Source organism: Gigantopelta aegis, chromosome 12, assembly GCF_016097555.1.
Source record: "Gigantopelta aegis isolate Gae_Host chromosome 12, Gae_host_genome, whole genome shotgun sequence".
Lineage (NCBI taxonomy): Eukaryota > Metazoa > Mollusca > Gastropoda > Neomphalida > Peltospiridae > Gigantopelta > Gigantopelta aegis.
In genome coordinates, this window is record NC_054710.1 from 43,990,070 (window position 1) to 44,011,746 (window position 21,677).

Genomic DNA, 21,677 nt, shown 5'->3' on the forward strand with positions numbered 1-21,677 from the left:
GCATTGAGGTGGTTTACAAACATATAATACAGACGGCTGAAGTAAACGCTTGGCAAACGGGACCCTTTTCAGAGAGACTCTTCTTTTCAGGGTTTTATTTTGTTGTCTTTTTTGTTTCCCTCAAATATTTGTACTAACAAATGATATACACTTTTGTTTTTTAAACTGCTTTTTTATCATTAAATTTTGTCAGTCAAAATATTTGACGGAATATTTGACACAGCTGAGATGTAGCGGGTTCGGGTTTTATTAAAAAGTTAATAAACTTTCAATTACAATTAACACAGCGCATATGTACATGTGTATATGTATATGTATATGTCTAGATATATATATATATATATATATATATATATATATATATATATATACTCATGTGCGAGTAGGATAATTTATTTATTATCCACAAACTATAATTTATATTATTGAAAAGTTCCATGCATTTACGAATGTATAAGTGTATGTATAAAAAACATACTAAGTGTATTTTTATCTTTTATGTTTCCGTACAAAGTACTTAAACAAATTATGATATTCCTACAACATACTTAAAACAAATTATGATACTCCTACACAACGGGATAATAATTAACTGTACAATATCTGCATGGGATAAAAGTCACTGTAAATAACTTGAACTCTTTCACAAATTACCCTTTCAGATCCCATTATCCCTTTATCCATCTCAGATATGGTCAACAGCGCGTGCCGTGCACGTGCGACGGGACAAAGTGATGGAGCGGCCACCATGCGCCCCAGGGGTGGGGGGTAGGACGAACCCACCAAGCCCCCTCTCACCAAAAAGCAGTGAACAAAACAGAAATAAACAAATGTCCACATAGCATACATAAAAGGAAAAAAAAATATTTCAACTAGATTTTATTCAAATAATATATCAATATTTAAAAAAAAATGTAAATCCACATACCCAGAATGGATAGTTTTTTGGCAATGGCATACAAACGTCTCGTTTTCCAGCGATTCACCGTTTGTATTTTGTCATAAAATAGATCCGTTATGCAGTCCACACATTATTGGTGCAATGCCTCATCGTCTGAAAAAATATGACCACTTCGTACAGTGACAGGTCAGGTCATAGGGCTTTATGTGCACATTCAGAGCAAGCTGTTGTAGCGCACGCCTGTCCTGGGCACAAGAGCCGGCCTCCGCTGGCTCCTCCGTCCAGGACAGGAAAGGTGGGGGAGGGGGAAGGAGGAACCGCCTGCACTGGCAGGTGCAAGGGATCACCAGCAGCCCGACCGTGGTCGGTAGCAGGCGGAGGCAGGGGGTGATGGTGCTATTGAATTTGGAATGGAGCAAAGTATTATGCCAAAGAGAAAAGGTGCGCAATTTGTGTTGAGGAAATTGGGCGCAATTTTGAACGGTCGGCCAAAAAGAAAGTTCCAGAGCTAATATAGGTTTTTACATTAATGAATCGAGAGTAGCTCGTTAATTTTCGTACAGTGGTGGCCAAAGTAATTTTATACGACCAGTGGCTTCAAATTCCACTACCGAACGGCTGTTTAAAGCGAGACTCTAGGGTGTATAGTAACAGCGCGATCTCTAAGGGGGAGATAATTTCTGATGTTCGCCATTCAAACAATGCAACAATAGACTCACTAAATCAAGTTAGGCCAAACAGGATATTTTTGTGGGGGCGAACTGACTGGGGCAAACAGGTTTGGGGACGAAACGTCAGGCATTAGTGTGGTACTTAATATAATATCAATCTTCATGTGCGGTCTCTAATTATAGTATACACATGCAAATTAAAAATTAAAAATGGCATTATATATTGAATTTAATTTTACTTTATGGTGGTGCAAAAACAAAATAGAAAAAGGTCCACTTGGTTCATATTCGAACCCCCCCCCCCCCCCCCCCCCCCCCCCCCCACCCCCCCCCCACCCACCCCACCCCCCCCCCCCCACCCCACCCCAGGTCCAGATCACGCTACGCCCATGTTTATATTTTAATGAATCTAAAACTAAATCAGTTGTGGCTGAGAGCAATGGCATTTCAGGGTCAAGTCTACTGTCCCACTCATCTGGTTCCTGACTAGTGTTTGGCATGACTTCATGACTGCTGCTCGGTGCTGGTTCCTGACTGGTGCTTGGTACTGATTCGTGTATATCAGCAGCAGTATGTTCTAGGACGATTGGTACATTGGATATGGCAGATATAAGATCATCCTCACTTTGCATCCGTACAACTACTTCTGTTGGCAAAGACGACGATGTTAAGCCAACTTTGGCTTCACATCCAAACATGGCAGCATATGGCGATCTCTGTATTCCTGAATGATAACTCGAATTCTTTTGGAATTGAACAAATTTTGTGCCTACTGACCAATCATTTGTGTCATTATCTCCCATCCATGCAACAAGCATATCCTTGATATCACCATTTGCCCTTTCCACAGACCCCTGACTTTGAGGGTGTCGAGGTTTACCATGGACCATAACCAGCCTGGGCCACACAATTTTCAGTTCACTGATAACCTCTGCTGTGAATTCACTTCCATTGTCGCTCTGGAGAATAGATGGGGCACCAATGAGAAGGAATATATCAAGCAGGTGATGAGCGACCTCAGCAGCACGCTTTGAAGTTAGGGCTCGGAGAATGACAAACTTGGTTAGGTGGTCTTGATAGACACAAATCCACTTAAATGATTTTTGGGCCATGGACTGCATATCAATAAGATCAATTTGTGCACGATAAGCGAACTCATTTGTGATAATGGGGCGCACTACAACACCCTTAATCCTTGGGCGCTTACGTTTCTTCTGACATTCATGACAATAAGACTTGAAAAGATTGAGAACATCGCGAGTGATGTTTGCATACTTTTTGTTGATTTCTTTGGTCATGCGATCTCGATCACCATGTCCTGTGGCTATATGTGCACGGCTAACCACATCATATGTTTCTTCTATGCTAACATAATAAACAGGATTCCCCCTTGGGTTAACGCACTTTTTGATGAGTTTTTCAACATCGCCACACTGCAGTATCTCAAACCTGAAAAAAACAACCCAGGAACATTCACTAACTGTTGAATTTTCAAGGCTAAACTTTAAAATCTTCAGTTCATGGCCAGAGAGAAAGGGAAATTAACATTTTGTAAATATAATTGGACCATAGGAATTTTTAAATGTTCCTTAATTTGCATAAATCCAATAGTCTAAAAACATTTTTGACGATAAATGTTTTCTGTGTAGTTGATGAATATTTTTAAATGGGTATTTTCTTAATGCAGGGTTAATATATGGCACTCAAACTCAAAGACAGAAAACAGTGGAAGAGTAACATTAAAGGCATAATGCCCAAGACATATTTTACCGTGCTTGTGCCAATAATGCTATCTGTAACATGTCTGGCTAATAGTGTATGATTTTATTATTAAAATTAACATTTACGTATATCTTATTGCTTTCAATATCAATATATTGTGTTATGCCTTTATAAACTCATAGCAATCACCAGAAAAAGTCTGTACTCCATTTCCACCTTAAGTGTACTTTCATCCTAATACCGATTATAACTCTTATTTTAAGATCATTACCGAACTCTGGAGAAAAAAAATTTGAACATTAAATACTCAAATTTAACAGTCATCCACACACCATGTCACATAATTATATTCTTTGAGTGTAATGAAACTAAACATTTATGGGGAAGCATTGTGAGACTGGATATTAATTAGGATAGGAAATTTAATTAATTTGAAAAATATGGTAGTAATAGAAATATTGTAGTATTAGAATTTATGAATTAATAAACACATTGAATGTATTGAAATACACTTACTTTGATAGCAGATAGTATCCATGTCTGCTCTTTGTTCCAGTATCAGCTGCTGCTGTTTTGAGATCTTCTAGCATTGTGAAATATGCATCTTTTGGAATTAACACTTTTCTACAAACTTCATACTTTTTGTAAAGCTCAGTTTTAAATGTATCTTCATAGGACTCTGACATCATGCACTGGTTACAACAGAAGAACTTATGAGTAAACCCCACAAACATGTTTAGTTTTCTAAAGATGAAAGTCATATGGTGTTGTAATCACATATTTGTATTAAGGGATTAGAAGAGGCCACTGCAAGGATTATAAGAGGCCACTGCAAGTAGCCATGTCTTAATCCATTTGCTTATAAACACAAAGCAAGGCTAGGTTTGAGAATAAACCAGCGAACCATTACAACTAATCAGGGATGAAAAGACATCAATAATACAGAAGATTCTTTGTTGTTTGTTTAACTATTATTAAAACACATAAACATTAATTTGTTAGTAAACAAATATACAATGCTTTAATTTAGTTATTGTATAATAATAAATAATTCATGTTAAGTAGTATTTTAAATCATACAATCAATAAAGTTATCCTTGTTTGTTCTTAAAATGTGATTTTATCAACTTTTAAGACCAAAAGCCTGTATACAAGTGTCAGTAATAAGACGTGAATCACTTTAGTCATTCTGTGTAATGTCTGGTCATGATTTTCAGTCATTTCGTGTAATGCCTGGGATTTTCAGTCATTTCGCGTATTGCCTGGTGGTCACAGGAACTTCGCGAAGTGACTGATTTGTTTAGGCATTACGCGTAATGACTGATTTCACAGATTGACTGTAACATATATAAATTAGGTCTCTGTCAATAATAACAAAAACAAACATTATTTCTACACTATGCGATATCGTTTTTAAAAACCCATACCGCGAGGATATGTGGAATCGGTGTCATTGTAATGTTGTTGTTTTGTTTGTTTTTTTGTTGGTGGTGGGGGGGTGGGGGGTGGGGGGGTGTATTTTTTGTTTTTTGTATCACTATTATTATTTTTATTTTTATTATTATTATTTTTTTTTTGTCGGAACAATGGTGGGGGAAATCTAAAGGTAGTCGTCCGGCTTAAAAAAATCGTAAACAAACATAAGCTTAAACAAACGCCAATGTGCATCATATACGTCAAAAAACACAAGTATGGCAAGTTCCTATGGTGATGATAACTAGTTTAACGTGCCCATATACCACTAGGGTTTCGAACACGCCCATCCCGAGTCCGACCTCCGATAAGATCGGTGGCCTGACTCGGGATGGGGGGGGGGGGGGGGGGGGGTAGAAACTGGGCAGAATTTTGAAAATAACAATTAGTAAAGAAGTTAATAGATAAAAAAATAAAAAGGTTACAAGCCAAAAATAAAAAAGAATTGACTGCTCGGTCGAATATTTATATAATTTGGAGCATTTTAGAAGGACAGTCCAAAATTAAATAAGAGAAAGAAGAGAGGATCGGACTATTTAATAATATTTAAAAAAAAAAAAAAAGTAATTTCGACATAAAATTTTGAACGCAGATCTAAAAGTTTAAAGTCCGATCGATATGTCCACGCGAGTGGCCTCGTTAAGGCCGTTTGGGTGCACAGCATCTACGGGGAGGTGATGTTGTTCCTCTCCTCAAAGTGAGGCACCAGTCTCCTGTAGCTGTGGGTGTTAAGGCAGTGGACCATCTGTGGGTACTGGGCGCCGGTGACGATCTTCATGATTCTGTGGATGGTGTTGTTATCCATGTCATGGCTGAGGAATCCCTGTCGGTAAAGATCATCCCGGCGCGACGTCACTACTATAGCTTCCACTCCCCGTAGTTTGACCGTGTGGATGGCGACCTGGTGGCCATCGGGAAACGTCTTGAAGTTTTCTTCGTAGACCCCGCCTGGCAGTCTGTCGGGGTCCGTGACGTCTCCCACCAAGTACTTAGAGTACTGGCCTTTGATTTTCCGCGCTGCCACTCTCCAGTCACCCGAAGAGGAAGTAGAAGCGCCGCGTCTTGGCTGGGGGGGGGGGGGGGGGTTGGGGGGGGGGGGGGGGGGGGGGGGTGGGGGGGGTGGGGGGGGGGGGGGGGGGGGGGGGGGGGGGGGGGGGGGGGGGGGGGGGGGGGGGTCACGGCCTTCCTCTTGACAGCCCCAAGGGGGGGGGGGGGGGGGGTGGGGGTCGCCGTCGCGGAGTCCCCCGTGGGTGGGGGTCTCGACGCAGACGAACGACGAGCGGGAACAGGTGACGCTGGTCGCGGTGCACTGGTTGGCTGCTCCACTTCCCGCATCTGAACAGTCGGTCCGGCTGGTTGGCGAGTCGCCTCCCGTCGATCCGTCCGGTTTGGTCGTGGTGGGGGCGGCGACGCAGACGGGACCGCCACTGGCGGTTGAGCCGCCAGCTTTGTCCCCGCCTGAGCCGCCCCTGGCGCACGTTTCCTCTTCCTAGTTCCCTTCCTCTTGGCTGTAGCCGCGTCGCCATACACCAAGGTCACGGTTGCCCGTGACCCGGTGTACGCGACGCGGTACTCCAACAGCGATCCATAACTAGCGATCAGTCCCCCCAGGTGGGGGGGGTAAGTTGAGAGCGCATGAAACCACGTCTAACTTCATCGCTGGCCAAACTGAGTATCCAGTTCCTATGGAATGACGAATTAACACACTTTGAGAGTGACATTTTCCCTGACAAAACACTCCAATTTGCATAATCTAACTCCAACATCATCCAATCTGAAGTTGGTTACTTGTTCCTTATTCAATATCGAATTTAACTGGAAATTCACATTCGCTTTGCGCATGTTACATGATTAACTTTATCGACTGGTAGGGTCTGTCTTGTGGCTTGCGATATTGTCTAAACAAATAAAAAAATCGGTATTATCGCAATATATCACACATATTTTACTCATTTTTGCCAATAAACGAGCAGCAGCAGCAACAACAACTATTAGTACTACTACTACTACTACTACTACTACTACTACTACTACTACTACTACTACTACTACTACTACTACTACTATTATTATTATTATTATCGTCAACATCACTATTACGGACAATCAAAGTGACATAATTATACAACAGATATTTTATCACAAATTTCAACCACCAATCTCTCTCTCTCTCTCTCTCTCTCTCTCTCTCTCTCTCTCTCTCTCTCTCTCTCTCTCTCTCTCTCTCTCTCTCTCTCTCTCGCAGTTCCGGTGTCACGGTTTGAGATTGTACCGGGTTTCAGATTGTCCTTTTCTTATTGCGCATGCGTCAATATCGAAGGGCAATCTGAAACCGCTGCTGCTGCGGTTTGAGATTGTACCGGGTTTGAGATTGTTCCAATATATCAACCTTGACCTATCGAACTATAGTTTTTTTTTATTGGTTATTGAAGTTTAATTTATTCAATAATATCCCTGGAAGTGGAGAATGTTTGTTTAATATAGTATGTATGTATGTATACATGTATACGTATGTATGTATGTATCATTGTATGTATATATGTATACGTATGTACGTATGTATGTATGTATGTATGTATCTATATACGCGCACACACACACACACACACACACACACACACACACACACACACACACACACACATACACACACACACACACACATGATATAGAAGTAATAGAAATATAACAACACTACTGACTATTAGATTGAAAATATTCCCAGTTTCAGATTGTTCAATGCCACAGCATTATGCGATACAAATATGTAGGCATACCCGACAATTTTGTATAGACGTATATTTCAATCAAGATTTATTTATACTTGGACGTGCCAATTATGAACTGGAAAAAAATTGAATACTGATAAAATTGGAATACTGTAATCTAATAGGTATTTTGACGAGGAACAATATCAAACTGGGTAAAATCTCACAGGGATTGTGGTTTGAGAAAGTACCCCGTTTGAGATTGTACAACGCGATTGTAATGGACAATCTCAAACCGGGTACAATCTCAAACTGCGTGCTATGCGGGTTCAGATTGTACCACAAGACCATGTATATTGTATCTATACTCTTCAAAAAAAGAAACGCAAAAGGGTAATAATGGGTTATAACTCCGATTTTATGTTTCCTACCGGTTCATGCTTTGTGAATATAAGGTCATTGCATGTCCCAAACACATTCCCACGGTTACATTCGATAAAACGCAGCTACTGTACAATAAAGTTCCAAAATGTGAATATTCGCAAAAACGCAGCCACGTGCAAACCATGTCACCATTGCACGTGCGTTGTCTGCACGTGCAACATGAACACCGACAGTATAAAAGTGCAGGGTGTTCGCTTGCCTGGCCTCTGTATCTGGCCGACAGTTGACAATCCAGGACATGCCACGTCTCAGTGAACCGCAGAGAAACAATGCCATCGGCCGACTAGACGCAGGCGAATCCAGAACGGCCGTTGCCAGGGCATTCCATGTGTCCCCAAGCACCATCTCCACACTGTGGGACCGTTACCAGCAACATGGATCAACACGTGACCTCCCTAGATCCGGTCGACCACGGGTCACTACCCCCGGGCAGGACCGCTACATCCGGGTACGCCACCTTCGGGAACGATTGACTACTGCCACCTCCACAGCCGCAGCAATACCAGGTTTTCTCAGGATATCCGACCAGACCGTACGGAACCGCCTACGTGAGGTAGGAATTCGTGCCAGACGTCCAGTTCGAGGTGTCATCTTAACACCACAACACCGTCGACTCCGACTGCAGTGGTGCCAGATTCATCGACAATGGCCTCAACTGCGATGGAGACAGGTGTGGTTCAGTGACGAGTCCCGATTTCTGCTCCGACGTCATGATGGAAGATGTCGCGTGTATAGGCGTCGTGGTGAACGTTATGCGGCAAACTGCGTGCAGGAAGTGGACAGATTCGGCGGGGGTAGTGTCATGGTGTGGGCAGCCATCTCACACACTGGCAGAACTGACATGGTCCACGTGCAGGGCAACCTGAATGCACAGGGCTACATTGACCAGATCCTCCGGCCACACATCGTTCCAGTTATGGCCAACGCCAACGCAGTGTTCCAACATGACAACGCCAGGCCTCACACAGCACGTCTCACAACGGCTTTCCTACAGAACAACAACATTAATGTCCTTCCTTGGCCATCGATATCACCGGATTTGAACCCAATTGAGCATCTATGGGACGAGTTGGACCGACGCCTCCGACAGCGACAACCACAGCCCCAGACCCTGCCCGAGCTGGCAGCAGCCTTGCAGGCCGAGTGGGCCACCATCCCCCGGGACGTCATCCGTACTCTGGTTGCTTCAATGGGCAGGCGGTGCCAGGCAGTTGTCAACACACGCGGAGGCCACACCCGGTATTGACTCCAGATGACCTTGACCTTGGTGGTGTGTCCTATCACTTACTCACAATGGACTAGAGTGAATTGTGAACAATCCTGCAACATTTGGTAATTATCGGACTCACCATTCAATAATTAAATCAATTCTCCAAATGTTACGACAATGTGGTTTTGCGTTTCTTCTTTTGAAGAGTATATTAGATATATTTGAAATAAAAATAACAAGATGGTAAGTGACTTTGAGGCGACAGACAACATGACATGGTCACCCAGTTTCAAAATGTTCCAGCCCACGGCATTATGCGATACAAATCTGTTATATTTATTTTGTAGACAGACATACGAACGTACATGCACATTTAAATCAAGATTTATATATCGGATGTGATAATTGTGAACGGTATGAACATTTAATATGGAGAAAATTAAAATACTGTATTTTAATAGGCATTTTAACGAGGGACAATCTCAAACTGGGTAAAATCTTGCGGGGATTGTGGTTTCAGAAAGTACTTTGAGATTGTACAACGCGAGCGTGTGCCTAAAATATATTTTAAAAACAGAAGATAGTAACAATTTTAATTTTATGTATTATATAGATATGAAATGAAAATAATAGAAAGATGAAAAGTGACTATGAGGCGACAAACATGACATCGTCATCCAGTTTAAAAATGTTCCCAGTTTCAGATTGTTCAACATGCTACTACAGTAGGCGATAGAAATATAAGTTATGTTTTAATAGGCAGGTATTCTGATGTATAATTAAATCATGACATGTGGACACAAAAATAAAATATGTGTGGAAAGTTAATACGTGCTTTTTAATATGCATTTTTGTAATGGACAATCTCAAACCGGGTACAATCTCAAACTGCGTGGATTGCGGTTTCAGATTGTACCCAGTTTCAGAGTGTACCACGAGACCATATGTCTAAAATATCTTCTATATTGTACGAATTAGCAATTAACATTTTAATAGTATGTATTAGATATATTTGAAATAAAAATAACAAGATGGCAAGTGACTTTGAGGTGACAGACAACATGACATGGCCACCCAGTTTCAAAATGTTCCAGCCCACGTTCTCAATTTCATGTCGGCTTTTTCTTTGACCTACAAGCCCAAGTCAAAACTAAAACAATTGCTATTTCTCAAGCAGCTCGTGCGTCTTGTATCAGGGACAGTTCTAACAGATTGTGTCTGGTTCACCATAATGGATTAAGTACTAGCCAGTGCGCTGTTCGACGATTAGTCTTCGCAATAATTATTATCTTTTGGATATAAATTAATAAATTAATTGTGCTAAATAATACTAACTACATTTTTAGGGGTGATTTTAAAAAGTCAATGCAATAATTTGAATAAACAAAATCATGGGCTCCATTTCTTTGATGTTTGGTCTCCCCTAGCAGTATGGTCTAATCGTGTATGTGTGTGCGTGTGTGTGCGTGTGTGTGTGTGTGTGTGTGTTTGAGAGAGAGAGATCAGATGACGTCACACTGTTTGCAGCATGCCACCTTCATTGTATGTGACAATCGGTTGAATCGACCGTTGCCAAGCATGCAAATCGGGCCAGTTGTTCAAAAATTAATCAATGTGTAACCATTAGTTAAGAGAAATTATTAAAACCAAATATTAAATAACTTCAAAGAACAATTGAAAAATATATTAAAATTTGACTTAGAACAGCATAATTAAAAATATATTAGGCTAACCCAGCAGTGGCGTAGGAAGCTGCCAAAAGGTCGGGGGGGGGGGGGGGGCAGTATCAGTTGTGGGTAACATAACGTTAAATAATTATTGGGTGGAGTTCTTTTTTTTTTCGGGTTGAGGGTAGGAATAGAGCCTATAACTTACTTTGGTAAAAACAAAAGTCCCCTCCTCCGATTACATGCCACATAAATGATGTCTAGACTTTCTTCTCTCTTTTTTTTGTTAATTCAAGATGTCTGTGGGTGCATTCTGGGATATTTAATTTAATTATTCATTATTGGGGTGGGGTTAAATTATTTAACCATTAAATGCGTTTTTGGTTAATATATCTTGATAATTTTATTTTATTCTACAAATACATAACATATATCAGACACTACTATAACGGTCTTTCTTCTTTGTCTTCTTATTATTTGGCTTTGAACGTACTGTATTAAATACCTGAAAAAGAGAAAGAAATCCAAAGACAGTCCAAATATCATAAATTAAAAACAAAGTAAATTAAGTGTGGATGAAACAAATCTTCGCCATCTCATTTATGTTTTACTTTATTGATTGATTGATTGATTTTTCTAGGAAGATAGGACAATTTACTGTCATCACTGCTGATACATGTAGATCGCAACATTAAATAACATCCAGGTGCGGATATAAGTAGGGTTTTTTATTAAGGGGATAGGGGCAATCTAAATGTGTGCCTATACTTTATAAAAGCAGAGTATACATCTAAAATTTCAGTTGCTATATGTAGTACCGTAGCGTCATCTTCCATGTATATATTTACATATATATATATTTTTTTTTTACCAAAGATCCACAGGGTTTTTTTCTATCAAATTTAGGTAACGTTATTCTTATCGAGTCTTACCCATTGTCTGTCCCAGCACGAAGAATTCGCACCTCAAAAAAAAAAAAAAAAACCCCCCCCCCCCCCCCCCTTAAAAATCCCGCGTACGGGCCTAATATACTAGTACTTTCTTTATGTGATAGAACCAACTGGCCTAGCTGTGCCCCATCGCCGGCCCAATGACACCTACCCCCCCCCCCCCCCTTTACTATTTACCGGCCATCCCATATAACACGTGGAAAAGAGGGAATTAACACTCATGTACGGTGTGGTCATTTGCTTCCTTTGAGAGTCTGTGTATTCGAGACGTCTGGAGTCTGTGTATTCGAGACCTCTGGTGCTTTGCTGTAAAGCAGGCGAAACAAGACCGTAAAAGAGAAACGTTTTGCATACACAGGGGTGTGCTTCAGGGTCTACCCTCCTCCCCCTTCCCGAATTTTCTTTTTAAAAATATTTTTTTTGCGAAGCATGACCCGACATTCCCTAAAGACATCTCTCACCAGTCTGGACACCCGTACTCAATTTTCTGCACATGCGCCTGTGTACATTGTTTTGTAACCCCCACCCCCCATAAACGTAGCTCGCCAGTCTAGACCCCCCCCCCCCTTTGCTAACATTATTTCATACGCACCTGCATTGGCAAAAACAGAAAAAGAAAAAAAGAAACGAATTTTAAAAAACACCCTAAATAATAATACATGTAATAATAATACAAATAAAATGAAGTTTTTGTTAGCCGCTTGTGACAAACGTCACGTAGGCAAGCCACGTGCACATTTATTTGTTGATTTCACTTCTTTTCTTTTCTCTCAAAACCGCAATACCCTAACCACCCCCCACCCCACCCCACCCCGCACCCCCCGGACACATGCAGTGAAACGCTCCTTTTCCTTTATTACTACTAATAGTTTTCCTTTTTCAGCTATCTACAAGGGTTGCCGGTCAGTTAAATTACATAATGTGTTTGGTTTTAAAATTTATTATAGTCAGTATAGAGTGAATGATTTAAGATGCCAATCGGAATATATCAATATCATAAGTTTTAGGATAATAATTTAGTAATTCTGCTTTTAAAAAATATGTCAACGCAGCGGCATAAAAGGTGTTTGTTTTTTTTTGTTTTTGTTTTTGTTGTTTTTTAAATTAAATTTATAACATATCGACAGTTGACAACAACCGACAGATAAAGAGGTCACAGATTCGCAGCAAAGTGACCGGTGCGAATTTGCAGAATCGCAGCAAGTTGTTACTGGTGTGGAACAAAATAGTCCGATAGCCAATTTGGTTTTAAACATCTATCCCTCAAACCACCCAATCCCCTCCCCATTTTTTTTTTTTTTTTTTAACTCGGCGGCACATCGAAAAGTCAAACTGATCAAACTGATCCCCATCATATATAATGAATTCTTCCACAGCTGACGCAAGTTGCATGTGAGTCAGTTTCACAATTTATTTATTTTTAAAAATTGGTGTTTCACTTTTATGACTTGTTAATAACAATGTGCATGTAAACATAGTCAATATAAATAATAATGAACAGTTCTACGCGTTGGATGAAGTGCAAACGTAATTCTTGTTGAAATAAAAGTTTTACAAAATTGCCGATCCGCCAATCGGCGAATTTTTGGAAACATTTCTTTTTCCGAAGACCGCCGAAACCGCCGAGCCGACCGCCGAGCCGATTACGGATATTGCCACTTTGGTTGGTTCGTGTACTGTAGCTCAGTGGTACAGCGCTCGCTCGATGCGCCGTCGGTCTGGGATCGATCCCCGTCGGTGAGCCCATTGGGCTATTTCTCGTCACAGCCAGTGCTCCACGACTGGTATAACAAAGGCCGTGGCATGTGCTATCCTGTCTGTAAAAGATCCCTTGCTGCTAATCGGAAAGAGTAGCCCATGACATGAGTGAACAGTTTTGGTATCTGACGAGTCAAATATCAACACTGTTCACGAGTTTCATAAAAAAAAGTATTTATTACAAACTGCAAACAAACCGTAATAAAGTAAATTGTATTTATTCATACAGTCATAGACATATGACAAACATCAAAAATGTTCCAAACATATCTTCCTACAACTTACAAAATGTATATACATTTAAGAAAACCCCAAAATTCAGTTACATGTACTTCTCATAGAAGATGCAATGCATACATTATACAGTGAAACCTGCCTAAATGAAAAACATCAAGCATTAGTTACTCAGTCTGCAAAGAAATTGGTGACCTGTGACGTAACACCCGATGCTGGACTGTAGAAATTCCAGTGAGCAATGTTAGCTGGAAGTTGTGTTTTCATTAGGATGCCGCTTTCTTTCATTTATACTAGGTGTTTCACGTTTTCCCCAAAATGCTTGTTTTTCATCTACTGGATGGAAGAAAAATAATCCTCCATTTCGTATCCATGTGGGACAGGGCTATTCCCCCCTCGGGTACATAATTTGATGTCAGGGACTTGGCAAGTGTCGTCCCTGACAACAAATTATGTACCCTCGGGTGGAATAGCCCTGTCCCACATGGACACATATGAAGGATTATTTTATTCTCATAAACATCTACATATGTACTACTACAAGAAATGTGGTGAACAATAAAGTCAATATATAAACATTTTATAGATATTCAAACACACGCGTGTATGGCATTCCAAGCCAAAGACATTTTCCAATCACACGCGAATGGCATTATGCATCAAAGAATAACTGCATATATTTAATATTTATATCTATCGGTCTGTCGATCTATCTATATATATATATATATCCAACCCCCTTCCAAAAAGATCCATTGTTAAAAAATTACAAAAACAATGGTCTTAAAATATAAAATAGGTTTTAACACTATTAAACATATATATAAAGGCCTCATGAGAGGTCAACATCATAGAGCGAAGTCACTTCTCTCTCAAAACTTTAGAGAGGGCGAAGTTTTAACAGCAGGGAGACTTGAATTTTTGTCCAAAAATAAAATACGCAAAAAGAAGTTATACTTCTCATTATTTAACATTATGAAAATAATAACAAAAAAAAATAATAATAATAATTAAAGTATGGATTATTCGATATAAGCACAAATACATAATATATAGGCCTACTGTTGATTATTTAACTCAACACACGTTACTTAAAAAGGTATCACTCATTTTTAAAAAAAATAAAAGAAAAAATATAAGCAAACACAAGTACAGGCACACAATATATAATAGTGAATTATTTAACTAGTCAGTATTTAAATTAATTTTTGTGCACGTACTAAAATTGAAAAAAAAAAATCTTCAAAGATTTATTTAAAAAGAAAAAAAAAGTGCTAAGTAGTTTGTGTACATTGTAGTTCTAGAACTGTGGATGATTTCGTCTCGATAAAAACATGGAAAAGTGAAATCGTTTTAAATTAATATGATGGAAATTGGGCGCCATTTTATACCTCTTGAAGTTTAACACGTCTTTAACGAAACATACTTAAAATGTGTATTCACTTGGCGGATTTAAACACTGAGGTCAGTCCCTATTTTGGGAGGTTACAATTTTTACGGTCCCGGCAAGAAATTCGCGGGTTCTGTGTAGGATCCGAACAGCACTTCCCCCCTTTTCTTCTGGGAACGAAGAAATCACTTCTCCTACTTCTTCAATTCTAGGTTAGGGCCTGTTCTGCTGTTGAGGGTTATGACTCAGTTGTATAGCATTTTGTTGTTGTGCTAGTACAGTAAGTGGAATACGGCTACAACTTTATTACTATAGAAAATAGGATTGTAATAAAAATTAATATTGTATGAAGACGAGAAACTTGGATACCTGTACGTAAAATTGTTAATAGAATAGCCCATACATGCATAATATGAAACGATAGAGACGAAGACTCTAAGTGAACTTACTAGCTTCAGTCTTGTTACATTTAAAATCACCAGTTCCTGTTATTCCATCCTGACAGGCCCACTCTCCAACATCTACGGAAGGGTTGAATGCTTGTATGGTGAGTTTGGCGAGTTGGTGAGTCAATAACCACACTGTAGCCAGTTACACCACCAGATGAAATACATACTGTATTAGCCTGGTTACACTGTACCACTTGCAATGGTGATCCTTTCGGTCGTAGCCATCGGATGCCAATAGCTATTGTGCCCAATATATCGCAAGTTAACGTTGTATTCTGTCCTGAGTATTCTCCATTCCTGCAATCAATATGTGTTGCTATACCTGTAATACATTTAACAAAATGGAACAAACACACAATTCGTTTGAACTCTTGATATTACAAGAGGCCTGGACAGCTCCATTATATATACACTCATTCTCAATAAATCGATGCTCTTTATGCGTATTTAGTTTTTTAAAATAATAAAGCTCAGAATGCAAAATAATTTATAAAATATTAAATGCTAGTGTTCCTACGATCTATCATCACTCGGTTTTGAAACCTAGAAATCATCTATTTTCCTTTCAAACCTCCAAATGTTACCGATGTTTAAAGATTAGGTATTGTCATTTTTGTAAATTGTAAAGTGTCAGCCATTTTTTTAATATAATAATCAATGATGTTACAATCTTAATTAGATTTGTTAATTTCATAGATATTTATATAGTAGATTAAATGGTCGAAAGCTCGTTTCCAATGCCAATCTATTTCAACGACATTTTTATAATTTTCGTTGTGACGCAGACTATTGTGAAATATTCGTTACTCTCTTTATTCATGATCACAATTTAAACAAGGATGAGTGATAGTATACTATATTCGAATGTTGGTTAATGTGAACAATGTATTCAGGAATTAGATGAAATGAAATGAAATATACGTGTTACAAATCCAAATGTTTTCATTTGGATCAAATACGTTCGACTGGCTCTGTAATTTTAACTTGGAAATGTTGGTTAACAGTATTTGTTTCATCAACACGTAAGTATATTACAAGTATTAATCCATCAGGACTTTTACAAATGTCAGACCCTGTCTTTTAACTTGCGCGAGTGCAATCACGCTCGTACAGCAGTAGTATAAAGTCCTATATATAATCATGACCTACTTTCCCTGTCACCGTCATGACCGTGTCCCGTGACCATGACCCGGCCCTGGCCTACTTAGACTGGCCCTGACGTACTTAGACTGACCTACTAACCCAGCCCTGACCTAGTGACCCGTCCCCGTCCTACTTAGACTGACCCTAAGAGTATAAAAATGGCACCATGTTCACCCTGTTGTTATTCGACCACTGTGTCAAGATTACTACGTCATTGTTAGAAGAAAGAAGATTCGTTTGGATAATTTTGTGTGAGATATTTTGTCACTGCTAGAAATAGACTGGATCAAGATATAAGACAAGGTGAAACAACCTAAACAGATTGAGTCCCATATATAAGGCACAGAAAATGTTGTCGAAATGTCAAAACGGAAGCGAAATCGCGTTGAAAAACCAAAAATCGGAGTAAATGGGTAACAGATCTGCGATAAATGCTGAAAAAGGCTAATTAATCGTATTTCCGTAAATACCGTATGATTGGGATCGTGTTGATATATTTTTAGAAAATACATTCGATACATTACCGTGCAAAACAAGAATGCATAGATTTTTTAATAGGATTTTTGCCAGAAAAAAACATGGCGGATTCGCATATGCATTGTGGGTGAGACAATATAATATATATATATATATATATATATATATATATATATATATATATATAGATTATATATATATATCTAATCAGTTGATTCATAAATACATGAAATGTATAAATGTGCTGTCACATATTGTGGTCTATTAATATACGAACAAACAAAATAATATGACAAACGAACATTTTAAAACAAATACACCTCGGATGTACGATGTAACTAATACTACATTCTGGTCCGTACCGTGTCCTAATGTCATTACTTAAATGATTTGTTTTTACATTAACATCAGCTAGTGTAATTATGAATGAATGAATGTTTAACGACATCCCAGCACGAAAAATACATCGGCTATTGGGTGTCAAACTATGGTAATGCAAACAAATAAGATGATGATCAACATCGATATAAAAATTCAAGATTTAAATAAAAACAGTGAAAAGAACTGTGCAAAAATACAAATATCACAGACAAATTACACGAATTTCCCAATTCATGGCTGATATTAAATCTGAACACTATTTCTTATCATTGTATTGTTAAATTATGTTTATTGATGGTCAAAATTCATAAATTATATTTATAACCCTTTTGCTTAACGCTTCTTTGACCTGTCCTTGTAATTTCCTCAACTAAAATGGCGGTAGCTGTCAAAGCAAGAAATTACTCTACAATGCACACCGGCGATTCTGAAGAACAAATAAAATACCACGTGCCAAAAAAAAACTGGCTAAGAAGTATATTTGTAAATAAATGAATCATTGGTGTATATAGTTACTTTGTCTATTACTAAAACAAAAACATCACTAACAATACAGCGAACGAGGTTTTTTTTTTTTTTTTATATAAATAATTTCAGTTGGTTACACGTAAGAAGAAAAGTAAAAGTGTTTTGGAAATAACAATTTTTTTGTATGTGCAATTTAGAAATCAACAGGCTCAGAAATAAATAACTTTAGTGTGACAAAAAAACCCCACACACACACAAAAGAACAACAAACAAATCGCGTATAACGTTTAGCGTTTTGCTATTTTAGTCAGATATGCACATTGCAAATTGCTTGGCAATTCTAGACTATTTTTCACTGACATACTGCTAGTACCACAATACGCTGTAACACCAATCTGATTAAAATTAGATCTACTGGTCTACCCGTAGATCGAACAGCATTGCGTGGGACTCCCATATCCAGGTTGGACATTTCATCTATAAATAACAATTTAAATATCGACCAATTACACTTTCGTCTTTTTATGGCGTTATTCGGGAGCATACAAATTCTAAAAAATATCGGGTCGAGACTACTTATGCAATAGGCGAACTTGTTTGGCTATTTCAACATTGAAAAAACATGGGGGGAAAGTGCGGTTAATAAATCTTGGATTGATACTAGTATAAACAGATTTTTTATGACTATGATCCATCACGGTTTGTTTTTGTGTTTTTTTTTTTGTATTGAACAGGAATTTATAATAAAGTTTTATATTGAAATTAGTTTCCGGCATACTTCGTAATTCACCTAAATAATTCAGTATACCCTCGGTCGTATTACCGAATTGTTGGTCAACTCTTTTCAAATCACTGGCATGATTTTGCAAGTATAGGTTTTGGACTGGTCGAATAAAAGGTCAACGGGACACTGAGATCCAATGGGCTGCTGTTAGAGCCACATGTAATAGTGGAGCTAATTTCAATTAGATTGCCCTGTTAACACTAACACTGAATTAAAACTAATAGTAATTTACCTAGGTGTGTGGCCTATTACAAAAATATTATATACATGCATAATTATATATATAAATATATATATACTTATATATCTATATCTATATAGATATATATATATTATATATATATATACGGCGACATTCAACAGATTACGTAAACGCTTTAAAGACCGAACATGGTTAAAAATGTTTGTTTTGGTTAACGACACCACTAGAGCACATCGATTATTAATTCACCGGCTATTGGATGTCAATAACATTTGGTAATGTTGACACCTTATAGTCTCACAGAGAAAACCTGCTTATAATTTCGATTAGTAACAAGGAAGCCATTTTTATATGCACTAGACGTGGTGCCGGCTCGAACGAGAAATAGTCCCCTAAATTGTTGTTAACAATTAACCATATAGTAATCTCCCACTTTTAATTATCAATTTGTTTTCCTCACTTTTGCTAAGAAGGAATCGTGGGGGGAAACAATTTACATTGACAGATTCCAATACCAGATTGTAACCATGTCACCTTACACCCAGGCCGTAGCTACCGGGGGTAGGGGGGAGAGAAACTAATCCGTACAAATAAGAACAACTTAAAGAAAATCCTATTCGTAACAGTTTGAGTTTGTAGGTATGCGCAGAATCATCTGCCTTATCAACTCCCACCCCTCCTCGCAGCAAAAACCTCTAAACAAACCACAAAATACACACCCAAAACATCCCAAGCTACGGCCCTGATATACACTTATTCTGATATCTCATACGTAGGCCAAAGAAACCCCCCCTGTAATTTATCGCTGTCTGCCATTTTACTTTTATGCGGGATACTCTTTAAGAGGGGGGTGGAAGCCTCCTGAAAGTATATGACGTTTAAATTAATGTAACGTCATCCCTTTTGTTAGTCCATGAGCCAGAGGTCTGGTTTGGTCAGGGTACTATCGGGGGGGGGGGGGGGGGGGTGGGACGAGCGAAGCTATATCATATTTTTCTCAATGCCTACATCCCTAGAGAAATGGAAAAAAATTATACTTAGCATTATCATAACTCGGAGTTCTGTGTGTACCTTTAACCCGTTGTGTGACCCTACCTCCCAATACACACACACACACACACCACACACACACACACACACCACACACACACACGTCATGCAACCATGCTTCTTTATTGACCTGATAAACCCTACCTGATAATCTGAAGTGTTATTTATGTCACTAGGGAAATGAGGTTGTGCGCATGACGGATTGTTTTGCTCAATGTTTCAAGTATATGTAGTTTTCTCACATTTCAAACATCCATTTACGCAATAAGGTGTTGAACTGCATAAATAAATAGAACAATTTACACTTGAATCTTCATGTAACGTCAAATTATCTCTTTATTTTTCAATTCTCCATTATTCGATCCCATTCGGACCTATGCAGCGTTTTTGAATGTACAATTTTTTGAAACTAAAAAAACAAGTAGATTCCTGGACAAAGCATGTTTACATTGGACATCATCTGAAGTCACAGTCATGAACAGGCAGTGATGTAGATCTTCTTCGGATCAAACATAAACTTGCGACTTTATTTTCACAGTAAAGGTAAAAAAAGTGTAATGTTGTTGAAACAACAGACTTTGAATATAATAAAATAAACACATAACTTTTAGGCTGGCTATGCCATTCCCAATATGCTTTCTGGCATCTGCTATTGTCCCGACTTCCATTAGTAGTGTTTACACGATAAAGCTAGATTGTTTGTATATCGCTTTCACTGAAACATATTACCAAAATATAACTTGAATAAGGAGTTTGCTATGATAAACAAAATATCAGGTTACTACGTTTTGATACGTGGTGATTTAGCTCTGTTCGCTAACGGTGCTTGAAGCTCGCTGTTGACACCGGTATCTAAACTTCGCAAATAAACCACGATATCAAACGTAGTAACCTGAAATTGTGGGACTGGCAAGACGAGTCGAAACAGAAAACCGGTTTAGCTATACAGTTTCCTGACTTGTTGGCATATTCCTACAAGCGGATAGATTTTTCCTTAAAAACAAAACCAATTCGAAATTAGATCTGTCTAGCACTAATTGTTTATTTTGATAACCAAATAACTAAACTATTAAAAATAATCTCTCCAATAACGATAACCCAAGAGAGTAAAACCCCGTTCTCACGTGAACGATTTTCTTACGCGTAATTCCGTGCGACCACCAAATCGTCCAGGGCTGTTTTGAGGGTCGCACTTTTGGCAGTTTGATGTTGATGATTCTGCACACGTTTTAGGGGGGTAGAATGGGGTGGTAGGCAGTCGCATGGCCGTTTGCACACAGTGGAGACGTTTTTGACTGCGAGGGGGGGGGGGGGGGGGTTGGGGGAGGGGGGAGAGCTGGGTCTTAACAAGCATCACAACTCATATTGGAACGTGGACTTGCCGGACATCGACATGAAAAATCATGGCCGCCAAACCTTGGGCGCTGCGAAAGAGTACAAAAAGCAATCATTAAACAAAACACACAAAAAAACGAGACTCGGACAGACGTGGATGGCGGTCCTTCTTGAATTGAAGCTTTGGAAACGGTTCTTTAAGCTTTATTTCCAAAAACAAAAATATGGATTCATGATTTTTCGAATGGCTCACGGGAATG

General features: G+C 38.8%; 1 protein-coding gene across 1 annotated transcript; it reads right to left on the bottom strand.

Moving 5' to 3' along the window:
- Nucleotides 1-526: 526 nt before the first annotated feature.
- On the bottom strand, nt 527-3,884 carry LOC121386079 (KRAB-A domain-containing protein 2-like). Its single transcript, XM_041516878.1, has 3 exons — nt 3,811-3,884; nt 2,036-3,021; nt 527-537 (listed from the first exon to the last, which is right to left on the bottom strand). Exons 1-3 carry the CDS (start codon nt 3,882-3,884, stop codon nt 527-529), a joined length of 1,071 nt encoding a protein of 356 aa, XP_041372812.1.
- Between the last annotated feature and the right edge of the window lie 17,793 nt (nt 3,885-21,677).